The sequence below is a fragment of the Dermacentor andersoni genome, chromosome 2, assembly GCF_023375885.2.
Source record: "Dermacentor andersoni chromosome 2, qqDerAnde1_hic_scaffold, whole genome shotgun sequence".
Taxonomy (NCBI): Eukaryota; Metazoa; Arthropoda; class Arachnida; order Ixodida; family Ixodidae; genus Dermacentor; species Dermacentor andersoni.
The window spans coordinates 152,715,509-152,743,391 of record NC_092815.1 but is presented as its reverse complement, the minus strand read 5'-3'; the positions used below and the strand labels follow the sequence as shown (position 1 = coordinate 152,743,391).

General features: G+C 48.3%; 1 protein-coding gene and 1 pseudogene across 1 annotated transcript in view; one reads left to right on the top strand and one right to left on the bottom strand.

Moving 5' to 3' along the window:
• The window catches only part of TM9SF2 (transmembrane 9 superfamily protein member 2), a 58,209-nt gene extending 38,575 nt beyond the window's left edge, over nucleotides 1-19,634 (top strand). Inside the window, exons 12-16 of the mRNA XM_050187429.3 lie at nucleotides 1,294-1,511; nucleotides 2,186-2,337; nucleotides 12,851-12,962; nucleotides 16,899-17,067; nucleotides 19,086-19,634. Of these exons, the coding sequence (XP_050043386.1) occupies nucleotides 1,294-1,511; nucleotides 2,186-2,337; nucleotides 12,851-12,962; nucleotides 16,899-17,067; nucleotides 19,086-19,153 (719 nt within the window). The 3' untranslated portion in view covers nucleotides 19,154-19,634. The remainder of the gene's footprint in view (nucleotides 1-1,293; nucleotides 1,512-2,185; nucleotides 2,338-12,850; nucleotides 12,963-16,898; nucleotides 17,068-19,085) is intronic.
• Nucleotides 19,635-24,759: 5,125 nt separating this feature from the next.
• On the bottom strand, nucleotides 24,760-25,513 carry LOC126540590 (cytochrome b-c1 complex subunit 6, mitochondrial pseudogene; annotated as a pseudogene).
• Nucleotides 25,514-27,883: the final 2,370 nt, after the last annotated feature.

Genomic DNA, 27,883 nt, shown 5'->3' with positions numbered 1-27,883 from the left:
ACACAGAATCAAGTATACACAGAGTAAGACAATAAAAATTCAAGAAACTGCAAGAAAATAATAACAAACAAAGATAAACACAAAAATGCAGACAAGAAGCAATGCAGAGAAAAAGGCAAAGTAAGAAATGTGTGTTTAGTTGGTGATGGAATTTTTCTTTGTTAGATTCAGCTACCAGGACATCGGGAAGGTTGTTCCACGTGCCGAGGACACACAGAAGGGCATATGAATTAAAGGCATCTGTTTGCATGATATGCATGAAAAAAAGATCATTATGTAATCTTCGTGGTGGGAAGGAAGAGACGTGCATTGATGGCCTTGGTTTGTGTACATACCGGCGAAACAAGAATAAAGGTGCTATGTCATTACGAGTGTTCAAAGGAGGAATTGATAAATTGTTTTTAATTTGTGCTGTGCATGTGTTCTAGTTGTAATTTTGTGTGATGAATTTACAAGGAGAAAGCCATTTCTATATATTTTTTTATTTATTTATTTTTATATTTACTATATTTATATTTTTTATATTTTATATCTTTATACTTATGTATATGTTTTTGTAAAGAGAAATGGAATAAAGTTTCATTCAGTTCAGTTACTGAAACATGGGCTCTGGATTGAGGCTTTCTTTGTTCATAGCTGATTTAGGCAGCACAACAAGACAAAAAGAAATAACAAGAGAACAGCACAAGATGTATGCTGTACTCACAATGTATACATCAGCCCTGCATCAATAGCATCTTTGAGCACCCACGTGTGTCAGTTTGGTATAATTATGCCAACATTTGTGCAGTATGCCTTGATGTGGCTGTTGCTTTTCGCCCAGATGTTCTTAGTTTGGCCATTCAGCAGTGGTCGCCGGAGGAATGCCGCTGACAAAGGCAAGTCCCTTTGTCGAAACGTTGACTCTAGCGACATTCCTTGCTCGACCGCTGTGGATCTTTACAAACCTTTATTTCCCTGTGAACTTCTGTTTTCTTTCATTGTTACCTGGTTTTGATAGCATTGCCATTGGCCACTTCTATTGTTCCTAAGCATTCAATTTTCAATAAAATATTTCAGTCAAGAAAAAATCGCAGATCTGTCATATGCTACATCCTCCTTTTTCCACATCGTGCAATGCTGCCTAAATCAGCTACGAATTGCACACCGGCAAACTCGTCGATGTGTCCTTCCTCTCTTCGCCCGCTGTTCATCGGTCATTATCGCCCAGTTTGGATTGTGCTCGCCCCCATGTGTCGCCATGCAAGGTCACCCCCCCCCACGTGCCACGTCGTCTGTCCTTTTCTGCCGCAGCCTTTGGCGGGGAGCAGTGGAAGCTGAATGTGCTGCTGACGGCGCTGGTGTGCCCGGGCATCGTGTTCAGCCTGTTCTTTGCGCTGAACCTGCTGCTTTGGGCCAAGGAGAGCTCGGCCGCCGTGCCCTTCACCACACTGCTGGCGCTGCTGGCCCTGTGGTTTGGCATCTCGCTCCCACTCACCTTCGTGGGTGCCTACTTTGGCTTCAAGCGCAGGGTGGGTGTGCTACCGCCTGCTTCGTTTTCCGGCTGACGAGGCGCACGGCTCAGTGGCTTCTAGGTGCAGTGGAAACTAGGGGCGCTCAGATGTTTGTTTTTTTGCACCCAGCACGAAAGTACCTCTATATCTTGTGTTCATTACATGCTGATATCGGCAATAAGCATTTTAGATTTGCTTCCTTTTATCCAATGCTTCATTACGTGCATGACCATTATATCATGTTTCTACTCAAATGTGGTTTAACGCACAATGTTGCTATGATTACTATGTAACCACCGTGGCTAAATAACTATTGTGTTGCGTCAGCTACACACAAGGTCACGGTTTCAGTGTTTGGCCATGACGGCTGCATTACAGTTAAAGGCAGAACGCAAAGGTACTTTTGCGTCGAGCATTGGGTGCGCATTGAAGAACCCCAGATAATGTAAGTTGATGCTCTATACTGTGGCCCCTCTCGCAGCCTCTGTGTGGCTGTGGGATGTCAAATGCCATCACTCAATGAATGCAATCGATCAATCAATTAATTTGTTTTCTCAATTGTCCATGTAATCTTGGCAAGTTTTTGTTGCAATGCTGCACTAACTCTGTTGGTAAGTGCAGGCTTATTGGAAGTAGCACTAGCTGATGTGGTAGTGCCCCAGGTGCTGTGCTTATGCCCATTGGATATGCAGATGCTGGAGAACCCCGTGCGGACCAACCAGATCCCCCGCCAGATCCCAGAGCAGTCCCTGTACACCCAGGTGGTGCCAGCCATCTTCATGGGTGGCATTCTCCCCTTTGGATGCATTTTCATCCAGCTTTTCTTCATCCTCAACTCCATCTGGTGAGTCCACCCGTGTACTTAGGTTTAGGCACACATTAAGGAACCCCATGTCGTCTAAGTTATTCCGGACTCCCCCACTACGGTGTGCCTCATAATCAGATTGTGGTTTTGGCACGTAAAACCCCATGATTTTTTTTATGTGCCAAATAGGCACACTGTGTCAGCTCAGCCTGTTGGAGCATTTGTTTGAATACCGTATAATTTCTGTCTTCGGTGGTATAAAGGTTATGTCCTAGAAAAAAAAAATGGCCACGAAGTTATTATTGTCATTTCTTTTGTAATTCTGTGCTGCATCCAGGGCATCAAAGAAACCAGCTGCGCATCACAGATTCCGCAGTGCCTTCATATACTTGGGCCTTTCTTATGCAGGAGGAGTTTGGATTCTTTGGTTTGAGTTTTTACTGCTTCAAAGTAAGAAAGCTATGCCGACCCAAACCTGATGCGCTCCTCATTTAATTTTTTATGTGCAAGCATTCCCGCCCTGTCTGTGAAATCAGTGTGATTATGTGCGTCGCCATGAGGGAAGCGAGCGCCGGAGGAGAATGGCACCTGGAGGTGGAGATGAGAATCACGTGCCAGGAAAAGCACAGGGGAGCATGCTGAGCGCGCAACAAAGCAGCGTCACCTGCAGAAAATTCTAGGTGGCGTTGAGTGAAGCGTGCAAGACAAAAAGGAGGCAAAGTGTCACGTAGGAGGAGGAGAGTAGACTGGTGCGCTGGGTTGTTCTCCTCTGGCAGTTGCTATGGGTTGCATGTGTGCTATGGACGTGCCGGGTTCGTCTCGTGATTGAAAGGCCCAGCGAGAAGGACGGAGCAGCGAGGAAAACGGTGGCAGGCCGAGCGCGAGTCGACTGGCCCCAAAGTCATCACCAAGCGACAGGCACGAGCCGAACAAGTCCGGCAGAAGGTTTGGCGTACCCAGGAAACTAAAGGAAATAGCACTCATACACTTGTGGGTAACCCGTGTTTACGAAGTGAAATGTCACTGTAATTTTTAAATGTTGCTTGCATCAAGTTTTTGCAGTGGGAAAAGGATGAAGCCTGCAAGATTTCTTAACTAGGAATTTATTCACTGTTATTAAAGGGAAGCTGAAACGGTTTTCAATTTCTATGAATTGCTGGGATTGGGAAGAACAGACCTAATAATTTACGGTTCTGAAATTTTTTTTTTGTTTTGTTAATATAACGGGCGGAAATCGCTTTCTAAATCACCCGCGCGGACACGCCCCCATCGCTTCCCGGAGCGCCGGGTGAGGACGTTGGCAGAGGAGAGAACCGGCGAAAGTGACGTCATGGGCGGAGACCGAGCCAACCGAGCTGCGGACCGGCGTGCTGACATGTGCTGGCATGCGTCTTTCCGTCCTGCGCTTTACTGAACGACGCTTCGAGAGATCTGCCGCCGCCGCCGCCGCTCACGTTTGTTTTGCGATTTTCGTAAACTGTTCTTTCCTTCTGTGCTGCGTGAGTGCCTACAGCCAAGGGCGCCCAACATGCCCTCGTTCTGTGCAGCATTCGGCTGCGCGAACACAGGCGGGCGAGACGATGTGATGTTTCACAAATTCCCGAAGGCAAAGAAGCTTGCAGCGCAGTGGGTACGTGCGGTGAGGAGAGATAAGTTCGTGCCGACGAAATCAACTGTGCTGTGCTCGGACCATTTCCGCGACAGTGACTATCATCGGAGCTTGACAACGATGCGGGCAATCGGTATTCCAATTAAATCGGCGCGACTGAAGCCCGAACAACTTCAAGTACACAGCTTGGCAGAATTCGACGGTTCTTCTTTCCCAACTTTTTCCATACTAGCCAGACAAACTGGCGGTATGCTGCATACCTCAACTGCCTGTAAAAAAAAATTGCTTTTGCATCACTCTTTTTCCATTGGCCATATCATTTTCACACCTGTGTGTAAACTTCTTGCCTTGTCCAGCCGGTTCGACTCCTTTCTGGGCAAGTGCCACTTCCAGTACTGCGCTGCTGAGGCACACAGTCCTGAATTGTCTTGAACTTGTTACGCACTGCGTGCGCTTCTGTTTTTTTCTAATCTCTTGCATCTCCTGGCAGCGCAAGCAGTTCTCTTCATTTTCCATCAATACGCACATACGCACATGCAGGAGCACCTAGTTTAATGAAAGCGTGATTAGGCCCACATTGATGCACTGGAGAAATACGAACATTTGCAGCCATTAACGTCTGGTAACACAGTTTTAGCGTAGCCGGATAGCCTTACGACAAATGCGAAAACGCGTTGTTGCTAGCGTTGCTATACTCCGTTTCATAGGTGCAACGCTGTGGAGGCTTGAGATACTTCTTGCAGTGGCTGCGTTCGCACTTAGAAAAAGTTCGGCGTTTCTTGACCCGATTTTTCAGAAAGCTTTCCATATATAAGCTCAGTTCGGAATGAAAAAAAAAGAAGAATTTACCCATAGAAACCATCCGTGTACTTATACGGCTGCTAACACGTTCTTTTAAAAAAAATTTCTTTTCGGTATTTTTTAATTGCAGCCCGTCGCGGCAGCTTCACGTGCATGCTCGCGCGAGCAAACGCCGCTGGCACGCTGCGAAGCATAGACGGAAACGCGCGCAGTAATAAATTTTGGTGACAGAACTTCGAGCGTAGCTTCCACAGCGATGCACCTGAGGTATCAAATGGAGTGTAGGCTTGCCTAGTGACATTCGACGTACGGTTCAGTTATCGTGTTTACCACACGGCGGTGCTAAAACTGCCTAATATCTTTATGTCAACACTAGCATGGAGCACGCATACCGATTCTTGATCGAGCCACACTCGCAAAGTCGTCGAACCATAGTATGAATATTGCACATATAATACCTCTGGTCATCTCTGGATGTGTATGATAAGCAACTTCCATGACTGTACCTCACAGCACTGCATGTGCGCGCTTTGAAACATGCGTACCAGCTAAGATTTCCAGCGCGCGAGAAGGTGCACACATCGCTCTCGCTGTTGGCACACTCAATATCGTCGTTGACTCTGTTGCCGCCATCGTCTTCCGTATCGGCTGTGGGTTCAAACATGTACGGGGACAATACAAGCTGTCGGAGACAGCGAGAACGTTCCATCTTGCAACTCAGCTATGAAGCCAGAACAGCAGAACCGCGTGCTACCAGAGAGAAAGGAATGGTGCTACGCTCCGAAACGGAGACATGCGGCGGCGCCGACCGGCGACTACCGCCAACGACGTCACAGCGGCCCCGACCAATCACGGGCAACAGCGGCGTTCGCGCGATTCCCTGAGGCGCTGGTGCGCGTTTTCTTGGAAAAACAGCCGCTTGCGTTTGTTTCCGCCCTTTTTGAACCAGATATTCGTGTTCAGGGGACTCAAAACTGTAGAATGCCGCAGGGAACTCATTTTTTTCGAAAAGTGTTTCAGCTTCCCTTTAAAGGGATACTGAACAAAAATATGAAAAAATGAGGGAAGCTTCGAAATTGGACTCGGAAGACGCGACTGTTCTGACAAGCAGTGTTTATTTCACATATTTTTTAATGAATGACTGTATTTTGGCGGATTGTGAGCGCCTGGCAGTTGCACACCGGCACGCACGGGGCTGCACGCCGACCACCGACCGCCGTGTGTGCCGGCAGCAGCAGCAGCAGCAGCACACGTTCTTGTAACAAGGGGTTAAAGTCATTTCCAAGTAGTATGCGTGCAAGTTTCCGAATGCTGCACAGAAACAGGGTGGCTATTTGCACATTGTGTCGGTAATATCCACCCGGCGATACAGGAATTCGACCATTGCGCAATAGAGAATGTATGCAAAGAATGCCCGTGGCGTCCGTTCGCCATCTACTCCTGTCCACCTTCTGCTCGCGCCAGTGCTGTGGTTAGCCCACTGCTGCCACTATACGAAGCTCTCCCATAGCGTTACGCAAAAGTTTCGTGACCAGATGAAAAGTATTGGAGGACCGTGCTACTACGATGCCACAGTACCCTTTCACTGACGTGCCGCAGCTCTGGAGCAAAGCAGGGCTCATCTGATAGTCACTGTCCTCGAAGTGTTCGGAGCAAAGAAAATCGTGTTTTGACAGTACCCATGTTGGCTGCGATGGGTGCACAGTGCTACTCCATAGCCTTCGAAGGATATAGAGTCGGCTGGCTTGTCTCACCCGATGATTCTTTTCTCACACCCTTGCGTGCAGCATCGTAGAGGCATTCTCCTGCTTTGTGCCAGGTGCTTCACTGATCACATTACAAGGCAGCACACAACACGAACGGCAATTTTGGGAGACTTGAACACAATCTCTGCATGCGGAAGTAAGTATGCAGCCGTGAGCAACTGCGCAGTTGAGACGTCATTCGCTGCCATCCAGCGCCGTGCGTGGACAGATGCGGGCGATGGCTGGCATCTCACAGTCGCGGTATCGTGGTCACGTGACAGAAAAAGAAATGTATGGGGCCTGCGCCCTTAAGGTGGCAGCCGTCAGCTGCAGCGTGAGCTGGGCGTCGAGAAAGATCGCACCCCAGACAAGCCATTCCGGCAGCGCATCAGACGTTGGGGCTATAGCGGCGCCATCTCGCGCTACTCCCTATGATTAAATAATGCTAAGCCGATGCTTAAGGTTTGGAGAGGCTGCGAGCTAAAAGGGACGCGCATGCAAGAGCACATGTCTCGACACCAGGCACCTTTTTCACTACTTAGCACTGGCCCGCGGTTTTTAACCGAAGCCATGCTTCATTTTAATGTGTCCGCGACTGCAAATCGCCGACAAAAAAACATCAAGTTTTGGTTCCTTCACACTGCGGCGGTTTGATGGCCTGCCGGCCGTCCGCTACTGCGCGACAGCGCAAGGTGGTGAACTACTGGCGATTCACGCGCTCCTTTGTCCCAACCCTGAGCAGCTGAACGCCGCACTGGAAATTTATCAAGTGTGACAAGCACCAGCACGAGAGCGAGGGTGCGGAGGAAAAATTTGACGTCACTCGGGGTACTCTCGTCGTGATCGCGCGAAGCGCAATAGCAGCGCCGGCCCCGTAGCCGCTCCGGCCGCCTTTGCCGTGGTCCATTTTAATCTGTCCACGACTGTACATGTGTTTGCCAACACTTTGAATATTACAACTGCTCTGGAAGCGAATAGTTTACTATTCGTAACTACTAGTTGAAAATCTGAATATTCACACAACACTACATAGCGTTCTTAGTACTGCCCAGGAGCACACTGAAGCATTAACGCTTAAGCGGGCCAGCTATTACAATGTATGTTTACCTGGCAATAAACATATTATTATTGTTACTTTTGAAACCAAGATTGCTGTACTTCAAGAGATAAGAAACTGCAAAGAATACAACGCACACTATCATGATCTCCCCAGTAAACTCATTTTTACTACTAATCTTGTGTTTGGTAAATGAAAGAAATGTTGCTGTAGTGCTTCCTTTCTCTCATAATCTGCCCGCCGACATGCTCTCCTTCATTCTTACGCGTACTCTTCGGAAGTTTTTCCCTGCTGTTGTTGACGCAATTCTCTGGTTGCTTGCGTTATCCGTGCGTTCCTTGTCCGCACAAGCTCTCGCCTGCATTGTAACTGCGCCTCGGTAAGGCCAAATCAGAACACGCCAAGCGTCTCAATGCTCTTGTTTGCTCGCAAGGAGTTCAACAGGGTCATCTATGCTGCTTGTTGATGCATGCGTCCATGGTGTAATGGTTTCAGTATCGGGCTTCTGTATGTCGCGTGTTCGAATCCTGCCATTGGACAACTTTAATGGTTCTTATTTAATTATTTATAAAACTCTACTACAAAGCCATTTGAAGCCAGTAGGACCATCATTCTCACGCTGGCTGACAAAATACAGCATTGGTGCAACATATTCAGGAAACCCTTCTTTGCGCTGCGCTAGGACAGCGCCGCGGCCAACACCGCTGGCATCTGTGTGTACCTCAACAGGTGCTGTTGGGTCGTAGTGGCGCAAAATGGGAGGAGACGTCAGCAAACGACGGAGCTTAGTAAATGCCTCGTCGCACTCGGACAACCACGAATGGAGATGTCCGTTGCTGCCAAGGAGCTTCGTCAGGGGCGATATGATGGCGGCGAAATTGCGAATGAAGCGCCTGAAGTAGGAACACAAACCTACAAAACTGCGCAGTTCTTTGACGGACGCCGTTTTAAGAAATTCAGCTACGGCACGAAGTTTGTCTGGATCGGGGAGGATTCCATCCTTCGAGACGACGTAACCTAGTATCGTGAGCTGCCGCGCTGCAAATCGGAACTTCTTTAGGTTCAGTTGGAGGCCAGTGTTTGCTAAGCACGTCAAAACACGCCGTAGGCGTTGAAGGTGCGTGGTGAAGTCAGAGGCAAAAACAACGTCGTCGAGATAACATAAGCACATGTGCCACTTCAAACCACGGAGAACTGTGTCCATCATGCGTTCAAAGGTTGCTGGCGCATTACAAAGTCCAAACGGCATGACGTTAAATTCGTATAAGCCGTCAGGTGTAACAAAGGCTGTCTTCGGCCTATCGACGTCAGCCATGGGTACTTGCCAATAGCCGGAGCGTAAATCTAGAGATGAAAAGAATTCTGCTCCTTGTAGGCTATCGATGGCGGCATCGATTCGCGGCAGCGGGTATACATCTTTGCGAGTGATCTTGTTCAGGCCCCGATAGCCTACACAGAACCGTACCGAGCCGTCTTTTTTTCATAACAAGGACGACAGGGGATGCCCATGGACTGTTCGAGGGTCGGATCACTTCGCGGCGAAGCATATCGTTCACTTGCTCATTAATCACACGACGTTCTGTGGCAGAGACGCGATATGGTCGTTGCCGCAATGGCGGTTGGGAGCCAGTGTCAATATGGTGCGTGACAGCAGATGCCCGGCCCAGGGAAGGTTGCCCGACATCAAAAGAGGAACGAAATTCTTCTAAGATACGCAGAATCTGCGAACACTGAGGTGGGGTGAGGCCATCGGCAATAGATGAATCGAACACACCTGTGGGCAAAGGGTCCGACATAGAGAGAGAACCGAGCATGTTGTAACTGGCGCAGGACGTGTCTTCGGGAACATCCGTAATTTGTACGGCGTCGTTCACTTCCACGTGGCCAAGACATTCGCCTTGAAGCAGCATCACAGGGTATGAGAAGGGGTTACAGACAAAAATAGCTGTGGAGCCCTGTCACAGTCACAAAAGGCAGCAGCAGACCTTTTCGAGTATAAAAGTGGCCCGACGGAGAAAGTAGTGCGATGGCGTCAGAGAGGCTGCTGCAATGCATTGATACAATCACTGACGAGTTGGGAGGAACGTTTGTATCGTGCCTGACGAGTAGTTTGTTCGCAAAAGAAGCATTATCGGCAAGCGTCATATCTGAGATCGGCGACAGTTCTAGTTCGGCCAGTGCGCAATGAATGACGGCATCGTGGCGGGCTAGAAAGTCTCGCCCCAGGATAACTTCGGGGGAGCACGAGGAAATCACAATAAATGATGAGAACACGCGCGGTGCACGCCGCAGTCGGGTGAATACGCTGTGCGCCTGCTGTTCGGAGGGCGAGTCCAGCAATGGGCGCCGTAACCTTTCGAAGGAAGTGACAAAGCTTTGCGTCCATAACTGATACAGCGGCTCCGGTATCCACGAGGGCATATGTGCGCACACCGTCAACTAACACGTCTACCACATTGGTCGGGCTACGTTGAGGACTTCCGCGTTTCGACAGGGTCGCAGCCCTTCCCTCATGGACTGCGACGATTAGTTTTCCTCATCCCGAGCTTCGGGATGAGGCCGCATCGGTGATGGGGAGCTTCGGCGTGGAGAAGTTGAGCGGCGGATGTTGGCGGACCGGCGGAATGGTGGTGACGCAGTCCGATGTTCATCGTCGTAATAAGGGCGCGCAGAACCCGCCATAGAACTTGGCCCATATGGTGTAGCGCTAGGCGACTGCACGCGACTACAATGGCGTGTGATGTGGCCTGCATAGCTGTACGCCACCGAGTCGTTGCGGCAGGTCCCACCCATGTGGAAGGACGCGTTGGACGTGGCGGCTGGTGAAGTGATTGCATAGCAGGCTGTTGTCGGGGCATAGCGAGGACTTCGGCTTACGTGAGAGGTCCCCGTTGAGGGAGTTGTTGACGCTGGGTGACGACTTCCGTGTAGCTGAGTGGCACAGCTGTTGGGATCTGTTGGGGCCTGGCCTTGACTTCGGCGTAGCTGTGAGGCGCAGCCGCAGGAACACGCTGGTGGTGCTCAGGCAAAACCTCATGCAGTTCTTGCGCTATGACACGGCGAAGCAGAGGCGTGTCGTGTGCATGTGCAGAGCATGTGCGTGTACCGACTGCGGCTGTGCAAAATCCATCAACGAGAGTTGCCAGGCAACTTCCTCGCGGACGAACGGCCTTCATTTCTGCGAGCAACGCTGCCTGGTTGGACATGGCAGCCAAACCAGCGAGGTGTTCATCACGCGGTAGAGATCGACGGGTCAGTGACCGCTGCCTGCGGAGTTCTTCATAGCTCTGACACAGTGTGACAGTTTCAGCCACAGAGCGTGGACTTTTGGCCAGCAACATGTTAAAGGCGTCTTCTATGCCCTTCAGGATGTTTCAGATTCGATCAGACTCTGCCATGGTCGAATCGACTTTCCTGCATAGGTCCAGGACATCTTAGATAGCTGGTGAATGTTTTGCCTGGCTGTTGAGCTCGTTCTCGCAAACGTTGCTCGGCACGCAGCTTGCAAACAGCAGGGCGACCAAATACATCGGCGAGGGAAGTCTTAAATTCCGACAATGTCTGGAGCTCTGCTTGATGGTTGTTATACCACAGGCTGGCCACTCCAGCGAGGTAGAACAGAACATGGCTCAGTTTGGTCGCTTCGTCCCACTTGTTATGGTCGCCTACCCTGTCGTACGCCGTGAGCCATTCGTCCACGTCAGTGTCGTCCGCTCCAGTGTAGATAGGAGGGTCGCGATGACGAGGCACCCCGGGACACGCAGTGGGTGCAGGAGGAGGCGTTTGCTGGGAGGCATCTTGGGGCATGGTAGATGGTAGGGTACGGGACCGGAGTTCCAGGATGATCGTCTGAGGGTACCCCGCACACTCCACCAATTCTAAAGGTGTTTATTTGGCAGAGCCCGGAGCAGCGCAACGTCGACGGGCAGGGCAGTCACAGCTTCCAAGCACGAGAGCCGTTGCTGAGCAGGAGCGCTCGACCCACTAGCGTTTAGAGCCAGTAGCGCTGAACCCACTAGCGTCTCTCTTCGCTACAAATGGTTAAAATTTCTGTAAAGAAATATCAACAGAAAGAGAATACACAAAAGCAATTTATCACTACACTCAAACACTTCCAGCGCATAGGAAGTGTCGTCTACTTATGTTGCAACATGCACCGTGTTGGCGCGAGCTGAGTGGTCAGTGTTGGTCTCGAGGTTTCTTTCCGCGAGTACCACGAACCAGCCTTGTTGCATTGTGGGCTGCAAATCCAGCGGCTGGCCACATGTCAAGCTGCGACATTGTGTCCCTCTGCAAGGCAGTATGCGAGCAGTGTGGCTGCAGTGCATCAGGCTGTGGGGATCCGATTGGTGCCAGCATCTGTGCATTTGCAGCCGTCACTTCACGCCGGAGGGGACTCCTACCACAATCATTTTATCTTGTCTGGTATTCTGGTAAGTGCAGGCGGTCTGGGCGTTTTGCCAGATTGGCGGAGGCACGAATGTGAATGGCCTCCAGGGTGCAGCCGCCTGGGGGCACAGAGCTAATACAGCAGTAGCCAAGTATATCCTACTTTGCTGCTGCTGTAAATTTTTTGGCAGCAGTGTAGTCCTGAACACATTGTATTTTTAATTCTTTTTTAATGTTTTGCACTTGGTTGCACCAATATTAGCTCTGTGTTTGACTGGGTAAGCTCTGCACTTCGAGCTCTGCACCGTGCAGGAAGCTTGCATTTAAACCAAAGCCTCTTCATCGCAGTGGTAGTAGTATGGAGGGGCTTTAGTTTGCGCCTCAACGCATCCGTCGAAACGCCCAGCTCACCTGCATTTACCTGAATACTGGACATGCTCGGCGCTGCGACAGAACCTTTGTAACGCATGCCACTTGGATAGCTCTCGCTGGGTGTCAACGGTCAGGCTGCTAGCGGAGAGGTTGGAGGGGCTTTGCACACTGGCGCCAAGACAGTGGAAGTAGACAACACGACGTCGCATCATGATGCAGAGCCAGTGAAGGCAGAGCTCTGCCCTGTTTGCTCAGCGAACGAGTTGTGGAGAGAAAGAATGTGCTTTAAGGAGGAGAGGAACTTGTAACCATCTGTAGCTCTCTTTAGTAGACGCTTCACTTAAATTGTGGCATGAATGTTTTACTGTAGCTGTACCACATGTGTCTACTAAATTTGTCCCAACCGTTTCAGGAACCCTTTAATTTAGGAAGCACATTTCGTCCCATAAGCTGTTTGGTTTATGCTAAGCTCTTGTCACTGCCTCTCCACCTGCCTGCCTGCTTGCTTGTCAGCGCACTGTCGCACCCATGTGACAGTTTGCTAATGTTTTGTGCGTGTACGTTGCGTCTGTGTTGCAGGTCTAGCCAGATGTACTACATGTTTGGATTCCTTTTCCTGGTCTTCATTATCCTGATCATCACCTGCTCGGAGACCACCATACTGCTCTGCTACTTCCACCTGTGTTCTGAGGCAAGTTTTTCTTTCCCCAAGACTCGTGTGCCACTTTCGCTGTCCATAAATTTTAATTTTGATGCACACCACAGCTGCTGACATCACGTGCTGTTGAAAGCAGTTGAAGTACAAAGTTGAGTTCAATGTAAACCCTATTTATTGTTCACAAACTGATCTGTATCGAAGAAGGGAACTTGGCCTCGGAAAGATCGGTCGCTTAAATCTCTTGCCAGATGCATCGCTTGCTCTTTGTATTGGTGGCGCTGATCTGTAAGAGTGTCTCTTGAAAAAGTGGTGCCTGCAGACAAATTCAGAACCCCTCACAAGTACCTCTGACAATCTATGGACCACAGCTCAAAGAAACAGTGATGAGTTTTGTCCTTAGCTGAGTGAACTTTCCAGGAACACGCCTTACAGTGCAAGAGACATGCAGGACATATGAGACATGTTTGCAGCCATCTCCCAGCTAACGGGCATGCTCTGAATATCGTCACGAGTACATTGTTTTGACGTTTCATGGTGACTGTGTTTAAACACACTGCCGCTGTTATTCATTGTCGTTTTGCACAAAATGCATGTACTGTATTCTGGCTTCTCCCTACAATGTGGGCAGTTGGGCAATGTCACCGACTGCTCTACTCTACCGCCCACCCTTTCGAGAGGGAACTTGGCAAATGGAATTGCCTAATTGATCAGTTTCCAGTTAAAAAATAATTTTTTTTTCTCAATTGCAGGTGTTCCTGTATGACGCAGGGAAATATTGAAATAACTCTAAAGTAGGAGTTCAGAAAATCACATTTTCCTAGCTTGCTGTCAAAAAAGATTGGGCAGAAAATCCGGCTTTGGGACGTATCATCGCACCACAGATTGTGTGACTTTTCCGTGACGCAGTGCTGCCATCGTGGCACTGTCATAAAGAGGAGCAAGCGGAGCTTCAAGTAGCTGCAGTATTGTATTTCGCTGTGGAAATACAAATGCATAAGAAGCAAAAAAAAAAAAAATGAGAAATGGCCGTTGAGATTTGTCGCTGCTGCTACATGCGCACAGGTACCACTCTTATTGTCTGATGCAGATTTTAAACTATGGAACACATTTTGATAGCAGCGAGCTCTGCATTTCTTTATCCTGGCAACATTTGTTGATTACACTAGGCTGCATCGCTGGCTTGTTTTTCTTTCATTAACTCCTTCGTTACCACCCCTGTTAAAATCGATCACCGGTGATCGATGCCTTAGATCGCCGATTTCGACATGTTGGAGCCGTTTCTTATCCATTTAAGGCCCTGCAGTAGTTAGTACAGGTACTGAACTTTCAGAATCAGTTTAAATTGTCGTGCTCCAGCAATGATGTGATTTTTCACGGACCTTTTTGCGAACTAATGTGCAAAAAGAGGTGTGGCTGCCACCTTCTGCCGCGCTTGAGAAAAGAGCATGCCGCTCACGATTATGCTGCACTAGCACCAAAATTTTGTAATCAAATGACTCCCAGCAAGTGAAAAATTAAATTATATCTCCGGCTTTGCCGTCTGACAGTGCTGAGCGGGGATAATTAACCGGAAATTATGCCAGCTGTTCACTAGTGAGCTTTGGTTTGGAGTCTGAGTCGCTTTATTCTGCCAGTGTGTATTTCTGAAGGTCTTCCGCATTTCCAACATGTGAAACTGGCATTTTGAAACAGTTTCCAAGAGTTTTGGTTTCACTTCTCGTAAAATCCAGGCAAGGGGCACTACTGATGTCACTGTGCATTTATCAAAAGTCACTCTCATGGCGTCATCTCACGCGACTGCATTGCGAGAAAAGTGTCGTGCTCGAAACTATGCTGCACCCGCACTTCAATTTAATGATGAGGATTCGAGTTATGATTCCACAGATGACAGCAAAGTAGATTCAAGCTATGACAGCGACAATGTTTTGAGTCACCATGGGACATCCACAGCTGTTCACTGACGAGTTTCCTTTACGGCCTTGAGCGGTTTTCTTCCTTGTGCACGCTTATCTGCTGATCTTTTTGCACTACCTCAGAGCTCCACTGATTATCTTCAGAGTGCATACTTCACTTGGTTATGATGTGCTGCCATCAGCAGCAAAGAAACTTTCGTTCGCACCAAGAAGGCCGCCTGTAGCAAATGTCGGCCCAACACTACGGATCGGCGCAAGACTGTTTACAACGGCGTGGGATTTCTTTCTACTCTGCTTCTATGCGGAGGTGATAAATACAATCTGCAAAAATGCTAACAGATATGTTTGGATGCATAATCTTGTAGTTGCCCAGCTATGCCGAGAGCGATCGGTCCTGGAAGAGGTGCATGACTCTAGATGAACTGATGTAGTGCGCTCCTTGGACTTCTCATCGGACCATCCTCGGAAGATGCCAAAAAGGCGGAACCGCAAAATGTGTTACAAGGACTGCAAAGTTGAACAAAAACTAAAGATACTGTGGGAAAAGTGCAGAGTACACCTATGCTTCACAATATCGAGGAACTGCTTCACTGCATGGCATGAGCGATGACCTGGTCTTGGTTTCGTTTTTTGTATCCGAAGAACAGCACTGTACTCAGCATTTATTTTTTCAGACACTATTCCTGGGCTATTTATCTTTGAAATGTATATTCTGAATTTCCTTTGATAATACTTTTTTTGCAGATATGATGTTTTTTTCATTGTTTTTATAATCTGGCAGCAAAAATGACGCCTTCTGCAATTTTTGTTTTACCTAATAATTTTTTTTTTGGCAACATATTGTTTTGAAGAGAGCATTTCATTATGCACAATATGCTATGCTGCAATGTGTGCTGGAATATTATTTGTAGTAGTAAATAATTTTTATCTGAGACCTATAAAAAACTACCATTTTGTCATGGTAATGAAAGAGTTAATGTGCCCAAATTGCAAAATTTCTGAATGTACAATGCTCGCGGTATGAAACGCATCAATTTAGGGCTAACTAATGCGCATACTTTTATTTCCACTGGCTGCAGTTCATGGCACATCGACGTAATTTTGGCACGCACAGTTAGATCGGAGTCCGCGTCACCTTTGGGTGACCAGATTCCTAGCCACATGACATGGTACTCTTTTGTACATTGCATATATGCAGGGTTCTACTAAATTCTCACTGTTTAATTTCATTCCGTGAGCACTGTATCACTGAAACATAGGGAGATGGTTGTATTGAAAAAAAAAATTGGTTAATCACCTAATACTCCCCCCCACCCCATGCAGGCTGCGTCGCGGACTCTCGTTTATTTCGTTAAAGTGTCCAAAATTAAGAATTCTTGAATGTCCTATTTAAAATGCTGCAAGGGTTGTCTCGAAAAAACAAACAAAAACGTTTTTGTGTATACCACCTCCCTGCTCCTGTGCCCCCCACAGCAAGATGTTTATCCCTAAAAAATTTTCGGCAGAAAACCGTGCTGTATCTGAAATTTCTTTAATGTTGTCACGAAATCGTAGTGTGCACACGATGCAAATACTATAATGTTACACATTCTTGAATGTATGGTGATACATGTATTACTAGCAGACAGTCTTGACCCACAAGATGATGCTTCAGCAACTGGCCATTATACTTGCCGCTATCACTACACTCTGAGTGTTGATTGCTTTTCTGACACAAGTTTACCCAATAAACAGTTAAATTCGTGCCTTACAATTTTAGCACTCTCTGATTATTCACCGTCACTGCAACATGAGTGCACTGGTTCTTGTCAGGTCACCAATGGTAAGCAGCGTGTGCTTGTTTGCTTAACGTAGTGGAGGCAACTAGAAAATTCAGAGTGCTGATGGCTTCCTAGCTGTCACGGAATGAGTTGAGTTGTATGTCATGAGTAAGGACTCCAACTCTTAGCAGGCATCCTTTCTTTCTTTTTCTTTAAACAAGCGCTGCCCTTGTCGCCTTTTTGTTCAACGTATCGGACTCATCAGAGTGCTTTCTGTTCCGTGTTAAAATGTGCAGGACTATCACTGGTGGTGGCGATCCTTCCTGACCAGTGGCTGTACGGCATTCTACCTGTTTGTCTACTGTGTCCACTACTTCACGCGACTCAGCATCACGGGCGTGGCCTCGACCTTCCTCTATTTTGGATACACCCTCATCATTGTGTTCCTCTTCTTCCTCCTCACCGGTGAGTGGGCCTGCTGGCCAAGGGTTAATCATTGCGTCTCACAGAACTCCGGTTGCCTAAACACTTAAGGCCAGCAGCTTGCTACTTTGCATTGCCATTATTAGAGGTCCCACCAACATAAAGAGCAGTGTACATGAACAAGGAACACATTTTGATGCCGTACCTTACAAAGTCGGTGGCCTATCAAAGCATATGTAGCTGCTAAACACATGATAGCACTGGAGTTTTGTGTTTGGAAATGAACCATAGCATTTCCCATGCACTCTGGTGAGAATCAAAATGCGACCGTGAATCCTGCTTAGTCTTTGCTTTGCATTTCCATTTATGCTGGTAGCACATCATTTTTTGTCATTTATGTTGACTGTGAGATAGGGCAGAACATTGCTGCTGAGAAGGAGGCTTGAAGTTCCCCACTGAATGATTCAAAGTGTGAAAGGGTGACTTTTTGACCTAGAGTGCCTTGTGCATTCAGTCCATTTGGCTTGCAAAACACAAACATTTAGTTAGGCTGTTCAGCCCGATGGCTGCGAAAACATGTTTGGAAAATTTTGGCATGTTTGTAGTACGGTTAAACCTCGATATAACAAAGTATTTTACTTTTCATAACCTCATGTTCATAGAACACCATGTATTTAGAGCCTCAATATAATAAACTGTGTTTGTCTATGATTTCCATATAGCCAAATTTCACTTCCGCAGCAAAGGAATGCTGAGACAATAAATGGAAACTTCCACGTACGCATATGGTCAAGTGATTGACTTACAAGCAGCTGCTTGCAAACACACCTCTCAAATCATGCACTGTGTGACAAGAGCGACCGCCGAAGTGAAGCCATATCATGTTCTGCATATGATCAGATGTTCCATATAAGTGCGATAAGATCCTATCACGTCCCGCGCACTATGTGCTTTAGGTGCGAGTGAAAGTGTGCGAGGCTGAGAAAGAAAGATGGTGGCTTCATGCACGAGTGCTGGCTACCCGCACGAACAAAGGAAGAGAGTGGAAGGGGAGCGAGCTCACAGTAATGCGACAAAGTGTGCACGAGGGGGTACAGTAAGTTGGCGCGCATCGCAATTTCTGGTGCGCGTCTCGGCTGTTACTGCGCATGGCTGTAAGCATGGCCAAGCGGATACGCAGCTGTGCACCCTGCTTTATACATAATCTGCCGCGTGTGCAAAGCGTGGGCGTGCTGAGATGACGTGGCATCATGTGCACTGTCTTCCTGCACTTTACTACTGGAGGTTGTGTAATCTAAGTTTCGGTGACCCGTTGTAGCGAGAGGCAGAAGCAGCATTTGCTCCCCGCTGCCGGCGCTTTTCATGATGGCATGTGCCCATTGTGGGCAACGCTTTCGGCTGCGGGGGCGGAGTGCACGTGAAAGCGTGGCTGGCTTCGCTTAATTCATACTGCCTATATGAAGATATCGTCGACGTGGCATGAAACCGTATCATTTGTCGCCGGCTCCCAAATCCGTCAAAATTAATTTTCTCACTCAAATTTGCTTGTTTCCGATTGCCCAGTCATTTGGAAAATTCTGCGGCCCCTTTCCGTGTAAGAAAAATCAATCAGTAACTATACATATTTGCATAAAGGGTCAAATTTCAATACAACGGAATTTCGATATAACGAAGCAAGTTGCCGATTTTACCTACTTCGTTATATCGAGGTTTAACTGTATCTCCCATGCTCTGGAATGCGTGCGTGCATTTAGTTAGTGTCGTCCGCTTTGTCGTCTGCTGTTCTCATACCATTTCCTCGGGAAACGGTAGATTTGCACAGCCAGCATCAATCCATTTGCGTTTCCATCGCTGTTGAGACACTGAGTGACACGAAAATAATGCACAGCGTTCCTTTTTGGCTCCAGCAAAGCTGTGGAAATGCACCCGCGCTTGAAGCGGCTGTGTGAGAAACCAAGTGCTCCTGTTCAGAAACAAACTTATCCTGGAGATATCTCAGACAGCTAACTGCAACTGGAAAAATGTTAAGTCACAGAGCCACAATTCTTATGTCCTTGCAGGCACTGTGGGCTTCTTCTCCTGCTTCTGGTTCGTGCGCAAGATCTACAGTGTCGTCAAGGTCGACTGAGCAACGGGCAGCAGTGGGACAAGATGTCCATCACGCACCATCAGTGTCAGGTGGTTGTCGTGGCTGGCCGAGCGCTCTTGCGTGGGACGCAAAAATGAGACTTTGGTTTGTGGCGGCAGCTTGCCGCGTACGTCTGCCCGTCTGTCTCCAGACAGGTGCAGACGACAACTTCTGTGAGGCAATGGCCAAACTGTCTTGCCAAGCCTGTCGCGTTGTTCCCTGGCAGGTGTTGTGCCCGAGGAGTGAACCACCAAAAGAACCCACTCTGGAGGAAGGGAGAGAGAGCCACTATCGCACTTGTGCCAGCGTGGCATTCTCATGTGTAGTCTTGTCCATTCTTGTTGCTTTGTAGTAGTACTGAGAAGTGTTTTTACTTCATTTTGTTGTGTGTTTGTTTCGCGTAGCGTGCAATGCCTCCCCCCCTCTCCCCCAGCCTGCCTTTGTTTATTTCGCTTCAAAAAAAGTTTATGTTGCAACTTGTTTCGTTTTGAGCAGAATGCTAGACAGACCCAGTCTGCAGAAGGGAAAAAAATACACTTGGCGTCACCTCGTTCAAGCTACGGCGGTGAGCAAATTCACTGGCCTGAAGAAATCACTTCCTGGAAATTGTCCTCTGTTGCCACCTTGTATGGTTGTGATTGCACTTTAGTTTGCATACGTTCCTTTTCACCCTTCGTTATGCTAATCACGCCATGGGTGCTCCTTGGTTATTGCCCAAAGGGCGGCTATTACAAGGAAGACGTGTGTGCGATTGTGTATATGGGTGCCTGTGGTGTGAATGCAGATTCGTGCATACATGGTTCTGTTTTGTTTTTCTTATGGGCACAGCATGGGCTTGCTAACCTCAGTCAAGTTAGTTGATGACAAAATTTCGAGCACTTATTGTCATGATGAGGTCATTGGCCTACTCTGCTAGCTCTGTGACTAGGGCAGGGCCAGGGCTGTTAGTTCCCGCCTCAAGTCCGTACGAGCCATTTAAATGCAGTTCCCAAGCTGTGCATTGCACACAAAAGTGGGAGATGCAAGCTGGGTAAGGCATGTGTTTGATAGTAACGCCATTTCTTTGTTCTTTTCTTCATACCCGACAATGGGTCTGTTTTAATCAACTTGCACAATTGGTGTGTGAAGCCGCCTTACATTTAAGTTCTCGAGAACTCGCCCACCTTGTCGACTAAACTTGTTGCATTCTAGTAGGCTGGGGCACTGACTTTTGCAAGCTCTTTACGCAATCTAATTGTGTGTAAAGCTAAAAATTATTTCTTTTTCTGTAATGAAGAGCCTGTTGTGCGCCACAGTTGTAAATGTGAAATTTTATTCTTTGTATATTTCATGCAGTGTTCAATATCTCTCCGTTGACCTGGCACAAACTTGATTTTTATTAATATTATTACTATCATGGTTCACATAGATTGATTGAAATATTCCAGCTGACAGAAGCTGTAGTGTACAGTTGTGTGCCCTGTAATGTTTGTGATAAAGTGTGATGACTTTCCTTTTTTCTAAAGGTTTCCTTGAGCACGGGCAGTGGTTCAGGATGCGTGAGACTGACCCGTTGCATGCACATCTTTTTTTGGGGATAAGTCAAAAGATGTCCTGGCAATCTCCTGCTGCAATATCACTGCAGCGCGCCTCGTCGTCAGCTCCGTCATGAGCTCTTCACGTTTCCTACACAGCTCTGTGCCCGGGATGCCCACATGCACAGCTGGTGAAATGATTAGCCACTCCAAAGCTAACGAAATGTTGGTTTTGTACTATAAGGACCGAGTTCCCGAAAAGTTTTCTTAGGTTGTAAATCGCCACGGTACTTTGAGGTTGCGAAATTGCACTGCGTCCTGCATGCGGTGCAGCATGTTCATTTTTGCACGAGCAAGTCTTGCAGCATTGCACTTGCCATGCAGAAATGTAACACCACGCATCTAAGCAAACTTGTCAGTCAGACCTTGCAGTGTGCTGTCGTTGTAGACACCATGTTTGTGTGAAGTACTACAGCTGTCCAACTTTGTTTCCTAGAGTTGATGTCTGGGAAATGTGGGGACTCAACTTTTTTTTTTCTTTGTTTACATGCCACTTTGGTCTGTTATGTTTTGGGCTAGCGTTTTATCATAGTCAAGTAATGCTATCCTTAGGTGGTGTTTTTTGAAGCAACTAAGGGTTGCTTTTCTTTTTTTTTTTTTTGTCATGTGGGCTTAGCTGTAGCATGCTTGGAAGCACTACATACGCTGTACAAGCTAAGCTACTGAAGAAGCATGTATTAAATTTATTATGTTGCTCAACTGTCGTGTGAGTGTTCACTGTTTTGTTTGGGGGATGGCTTTGGCAGGCAAACTATTTCTAGAGGGCTGTCACAAGTAGAAAACTTGTGCAGCAGTGTCTAAGAAACAACTAATTGGAGTCACTCAGTATAGCGTAACTGAGTTGCCCTCACAGCATCTTCAGTGGCTCCATGCCTAATGACTACTGTGTCGGTTTCAGCTTGTTTTATTACCTTCAAACTGCTGACTCGTTAGCACTCTCATTCATGCAAGGGATTGCTGCACTTTGAGCCTCAGTTGTATGTTAGGTGCAGCATCAGCATTTGTGTGCATTCGCAAATGAAAGTATTTCACTAATGAACACACGAAAGAATCAGTCTGGGATGGTACATGAGCAACCGTTATTTTACTTGCGCTGTTTGTTGTTGAGCTGGCGGTTATGCCAGTGAACTAAGGGCATGTGTGTCATTCGAGGACACACAGCTGTCTGGTCACTAAAAGGTTTTGTCTACGAGCAAGGTGGTGGTCTAGAAGCAACTGTTTCTTGGAACCTCCGTTATTATTTCCTGGACTCTGCCGACTCTAACAATACTATTGTTTATTATGCACTGGCCTTGTAGTTCCTTCAACTTTTACTGAAGATGTCAGTTAGTGTCGTCATTTACAAAAAGGAAACACTTACCCGAGGCCCTTTCTTCAGTGACCTTCCCATCACGTGCAGTTGTGTAGGGGTTTCATTAGAGTTCTAGCCTAGCAAGCACATTTTTGCCATCACAGGATACCATGATGCTGAAAATCCCAGCACTTGTGGCCACATCCTATAGGTCTGTGTTCTTCCACATTCTTCTGGGGCGGGGGGCAGTGTTGCAAACGTTCTGCTTTAAAATGGCTCCTTCTGTCAGAAAATAGGCCAAGATAGCTCTAAACAAATAATTTCAATGCCAACAATTTGGGCATATTGAATCGGGAGGGAGTCTAGTGCCAGACATGGATACAAGGAGGAATGACACATGCACACCGCTTTGATTCCTCGACAGACATAGTCATTTTTTCTTGTGTGCACGTCCTGGTGTCGCACTGCTCTTGATACCAATTCAGTAAGACTGACCAGCAAGCATACTTTGCTGCCCTTTATCGGCAGACAAGGACAACATGGTGATGCATGACAATAGGCATCTTCACCAGCTGTCGGTAATGCACTGTTGCATAACATGATGGTATTATTTAACATAAGTATATGCACATGAAGCTGCACATTGTATATAGGTGGTACACTCGTGTGACTCGCCCAGTTTCTTTTCTTGCTGCTGATGGATTTCTTTTTCCTGTGCCGCTTTCTTTTTTCGAGGTTTGCATGCAGCATGATTGCGCTTTTTAGGGCGGATTTATGTTCTGGAGTAAAGACTGTTTCGTAGTGAGTGTGATGTAGTACACGTTTATACCGAGAGGCATTGTGCCTGGTAAGAAAAAAATGAAGGGAAATGGCAAACAAATATGCTCGTATTGTATCGTACTGCTAGCTTAGCTTGGATTCTGCTCTTGCAAACGGGTAAAGGGGGGTTAGGTTAGGCCTTTTATGGGAGCGTGATCGCCCGTCATGCTGATTGTCGTGCAAGTTCTCTGCCTATACACCCCATCTTTTACATCCAGAAGTGGTTCTTGGAGCACCCGGCACAGTGTAGGGAAGAAAAAGAAATCTGCGAGGAAGTTTGTTTAAGAAAGAGCTAGATGTAAACGCTGCCGTGTTCAGGTCTGGATTTTGGCAGCTACACACAAGCTGCCGGTGCATGATGTTTCCGCAAGCAACTGCTGCTGCACCAAAAGCAGCCGTGTTAGCGCCATGAAAAGGTCTATAACGCAACAAACACGCCCATGATGTTGGGCCAATATGGCGACGAAAATCGGAGCTTGAGGAAACTGTCTGCAGGTGACGTGCGACGCTAACATAACGACTAATCTGAATGACGAGTTAGGTCGCTGTTGCATCGCTTCGAAGCTCTGGGCGGAGCACCGTGTTCATCTTGGGTATGTGATGGCTACACGTGCACATGCAGCGGCTGGTAACTTTCGGCAGACATTACATATGAACCTTTTAGTTATTTTCTATACTATTTGCTGGGACTGCTGGTTTACTTCCGAGGGGCTCTGACGTTGATTAGAGCGGCTTCCTCCTTCAATTGCCACAGCCAAATGTAATGTAATGCACGGTTTTATGTGCTCGCCTGGAAGTGTTGAGTGAATAAAAGCACTGCTGCCTCTTAAAGGGGCCCCGACTCACCGCTCGGGCTTAACATAGACCATAGACATAGTAACATAGACCATGGGTAGCATACGCTGCTGTGAACATCGGCCAAGTTTTGCAGAGGTACGCGGTACATGGAGCTCGCAAGCAGTCGCCTTTCTTTAAAACGCTCTTTTCAACAGAAGCCTGCTCCTCATTCACTCGTGGGGAAGTATTCTGTAAGAGCACCTAGTGGACTTGTCCAATTCACCTGCTCCTGACATGTCGATTGGCCGTGGCATCTCGCTGCTGCGAATGCGCAGCCCAGCCCAGCCAATTAGAACTTCAACAGCAAGCGAAATGACGAAATGGACATATGCACTAGGTGAACGTACCCTTACAGCATACGACCCCTGGACGCTCTGTTTAGTAAAAAAGCGGATTCCCATACGCGACTGCTATTGGTAGCTGCGGTCGCCTACGTAGCGTAGGTACCGCGGCCGCCGCGGGGTGCCGCCACGAGTCTACTGGCTAAGCGCACTGCGGCTCGCTGAGGACAACCGCGTTAGGCTTGCATCTAGCGCGTCGTAGGTTAGTCGTAGGCACCAAAGGCGGTAGTCGTGGAGTCTACACTCAAAATGAAATTTGAACAAATTAAAAAGTTGTCGGCACGCCCCACTGCGCCGTAGCCTTCGGAGTGCAAGGCATTGAAGAAGGAACGGGAGCACAGCGGCGGCTGTGTCGTTGATCGTCAATAACTCCGCTTCTACTGAACGTATTAAGTAGCTTTTCGCGGCAAAGTATTCCTAAAATAGCTTATTTTCACTTCAAATGGCTTTCTCCACTTCAATTAAAAGTGGCTCAGGGCCCCTTTAATCGATTTTTTTTTCCTGCGCGCATCTTTCCGCTACACCTCTCCTGCGGTACAAATTGCTTGAAGCGCGAACCGCTTTAAAATTTACAAGTTCAGTTAACTACATGCCAGTGGCAGCGTGCCGATCTAGGACTTCTTGTGTCGGGCAGGTCGACACACCGGAGCGCTTCACTGCCGATCGACAGTAGTGCTGTCAACGACAAAAGACGCGGCAGGAACACGGCAAGCAACGTGCACTAGTGATTCACCGACAAATGGATTGACACGTTAAATGTGACTTTTTTTGTTCTGCCCTGTTCGTTTTGGGAGGGGTATGGCTTTATTGCTCTTCGCAGCGCTGCGTCTAGCTTGCTTCCGTCACATGCAATCCGGGCGCGAGTCGCGTCAGGTGGAAGATCTCCAGTTCCTCGAGTCGTCTTCGTAGCGTATGGTAGGCGTCCACGAAACCTGCACGCAGCGACCGAGACACTTCGAAGGCTACTTGAGGTGCTTGAAGACATCCTTGGAGGCACAATGGTCGACGCAGTGCAGGAAGTTGAACAGTTCCTCGGTGCACGCCTCGAGCGTCTCTGAGCGACTGCGGACGCGTGCGTTGCACTCGTCCAGCTTCTGGCTGTAGGCGGCACACTTGTCCCTGGCGCGGCACTCAGCTCGTAGCGTCTCCAGCGGGTCCACCAGGCCTTCGTCGGAGGAGGCCGCCTCCTTCTTCTTCGCCTTTTCGTCCATGATATCCCGTTACAAGGACGCCCGAACCGTTTCCGGCAAGGCTAGCGTTCCACGAGACTGGGGTACGTATTTGCTACGGAGCCGACGCTCGGCGTGGGGGTTAGTTTCAACTACGTCTGTGGCGCAGCTTCGGAAGAGAAAGGAAAATCAACGCTGCGACGATGATGATGATGATGACCTTAAAGGGCGCCACGTTGGCCACGTGTCCATGACAGGAAATAAAACTCGTACGTAGTTGGACCAACGCCACAATCGCCGGAACGTTAGTCCGCCGTGTTCGTGTATACGATAGCAAAGTGAATCGAAATAATCTTTCCCGTAATTGCGTCCCCACGAGCAGGCATGCGACGCTGAATCAGCGTCCCCTTTGCACTGGGGTCTGCTGGCTGCACCGCAATTTGTACCGCTCACCCTTGACCTACACTGCACACTTTGGATGTGTATGCTTTATAGCGTCATGTACACTATACAACAACGCTATTTCGCGCGTACGTCGCTGCGTTATCATTGCTACTCGGCTACATCCGATGTGCCCAACGCTGTTGCGATCGCCCCGGTCGAACCAGGAAGCGAAGACTCTAAGTGCAATTTAGCGGAAAATGACCATTTGTTTCGTCAACAAAACTATAGCAGAATATGCGGCTGCTGATTGCCATATATAGCAACAGTGAAAGTAGTCGCAAATAGGTTTGCGAGTATTGGCGGCGAGGACGTAACGGAGTCGCCATCTGTCGGAACCGCCTCGCTTGCGTAATACGAGGGAGAACGCGGCGCGCTCCTCATAGGTTTGGCTGTGGGCGCTCAGTAAGGACACCACGCGGTAGCCCTCCTGGACATTTCCGTAAGTACTCTCGAAACGACAGAAGTTTTTTACTGTCAAAACCATCTTGGACAAACAGAAAGCACAGAATGGTTTCCAGACGCTGTCTCTTCACCGAACGCGCACAGTGAACGCCCACTGCGCGCCGTCGCGTTGATGGAGTCCCCCGAACCGGTTTCTTGCTTGAAAGGTTGGCAGTCGCTGAGAGCAAACTATGTGAAATATGTTCTTATAGTGACCTGTCTGTATAACCAAATGGAGCATAACAGTATGAAGTCTGAATGCAGCGATCGCACGGGTTTGCAGCGACCGACTGCGCGTCTGCGTGCATGCCCGCGCACAATGTTTCGTTTTCGCTGCGAGCGTGTTTTCGCATCGTGCCGTGGGCCGCAGCATGCGAACATTTGACACTACAAAAGCAATCATTGTTGCGTGGAGGTCATCAGAGTTGTTAAAAAATAATGTGCCGTTGCAGTGATTCAAAATTTTTTTCCCCTTCTAAATTCTTCGACGTTCCAATATAATTATTCCTCAAGTTGCATCGCACTGTATGTTTATCGGTCTTCCCAGCTTGCAATTTCCCGCCGCTTCTTTTTCTTAATCCAGTAAATTCATTGTTTGGTGCTAACGCAAATATGAGCATATGCCATGCCTCTTTTTAATGTGCTTCTACTGTTCGTTTTCCATTCCAGTGAACTTGTCAGTATCTATAGCACCAAGTTCATAGTCAAAGCTTCATGACATCAGCCGGGCAGCGCGTGCAGGCGAACGTCTCAGTGCGCGCTTTTCGCTACTCGCTGAACAGCCCCGACGCCGTAGAAGTCTTCCTCGCGGAAGTGCTTGCTGCCCACCCGAGTTGTAGCCAATAGCTGCTTGCCGGTTCTATGTTTCGGGATCCGAGCTTCACCCAACTTCTTGTCCAGCGGGTATGTGTGACACCGGGCTCCGTTACGTAGTACGTCCGGCACTGGGGCACCGAGTCGATCATGCTCGTCACATAGCCTACCTTGTTGGACGCCTCCAAAGGCAGCCAATACCTAGGTGTTATAGTGTTTTCAAGTGTTGTCAAGCAGACACCTGAAGCGGGAAAACCTCCCCACTTGTTCAGAACCGCAGCGCAGGTGAAGCTTTTTAGTTTTCAGCTTGCTGTGTGCTTCCGAAGCAGCCCACGCAGCCGCTGTGTCCATGTGATGCCTCAGGCCACGTCACGCCGACGACGACGCCAGCTTTTCCAGTGGTGGAACTCGCCCCCAATATGGAATTGACACGTGTATCACCAATTTTGGCGCGTCTCAAGAATAGACGCGATGAACGCGGCCCGGAGAGGCGCAGAAACGCGACACAACACTACGACCTTTAAGACGCACATTGTCTCGCGCGAGCTGTATGCGTTCGGCAACGAACGGCGTCTCGCAGCTCGAGCTGCCGTTCTGGACAGTGTCAAATTTCACCCGCCGCGGTTGCTCAGTGGCTATGGTGTTGGGCTGCTGAGCACGAGGTCGCGGGATCGAATCCCGGTCACGGCGGTCGCATTTCGATGGGGGTGAAATGCGAAAACACCCGTGTACTTAGATTTAGGTGCACGTTAAAGAACCCCAGGTGGTCGAAATTTCCGGAGTCCTCCACTACGGCGTGCCTCATAATCAGAAAGTGGTTTTGGCACGTAAAACCCCATATATTATTATTATTAGTGTCAAATTTGCCCACTTGCGCCAGCTCTGATTGGCTCAACATGCCACCATTACGGAATTAAACAAGATGGCGGAATTTCACGAAGTCCAGAAGAGCACTCTCGGTTGCGCAGGAGCACGCGTGCCCCTCGTACGTCGCCGGCGAA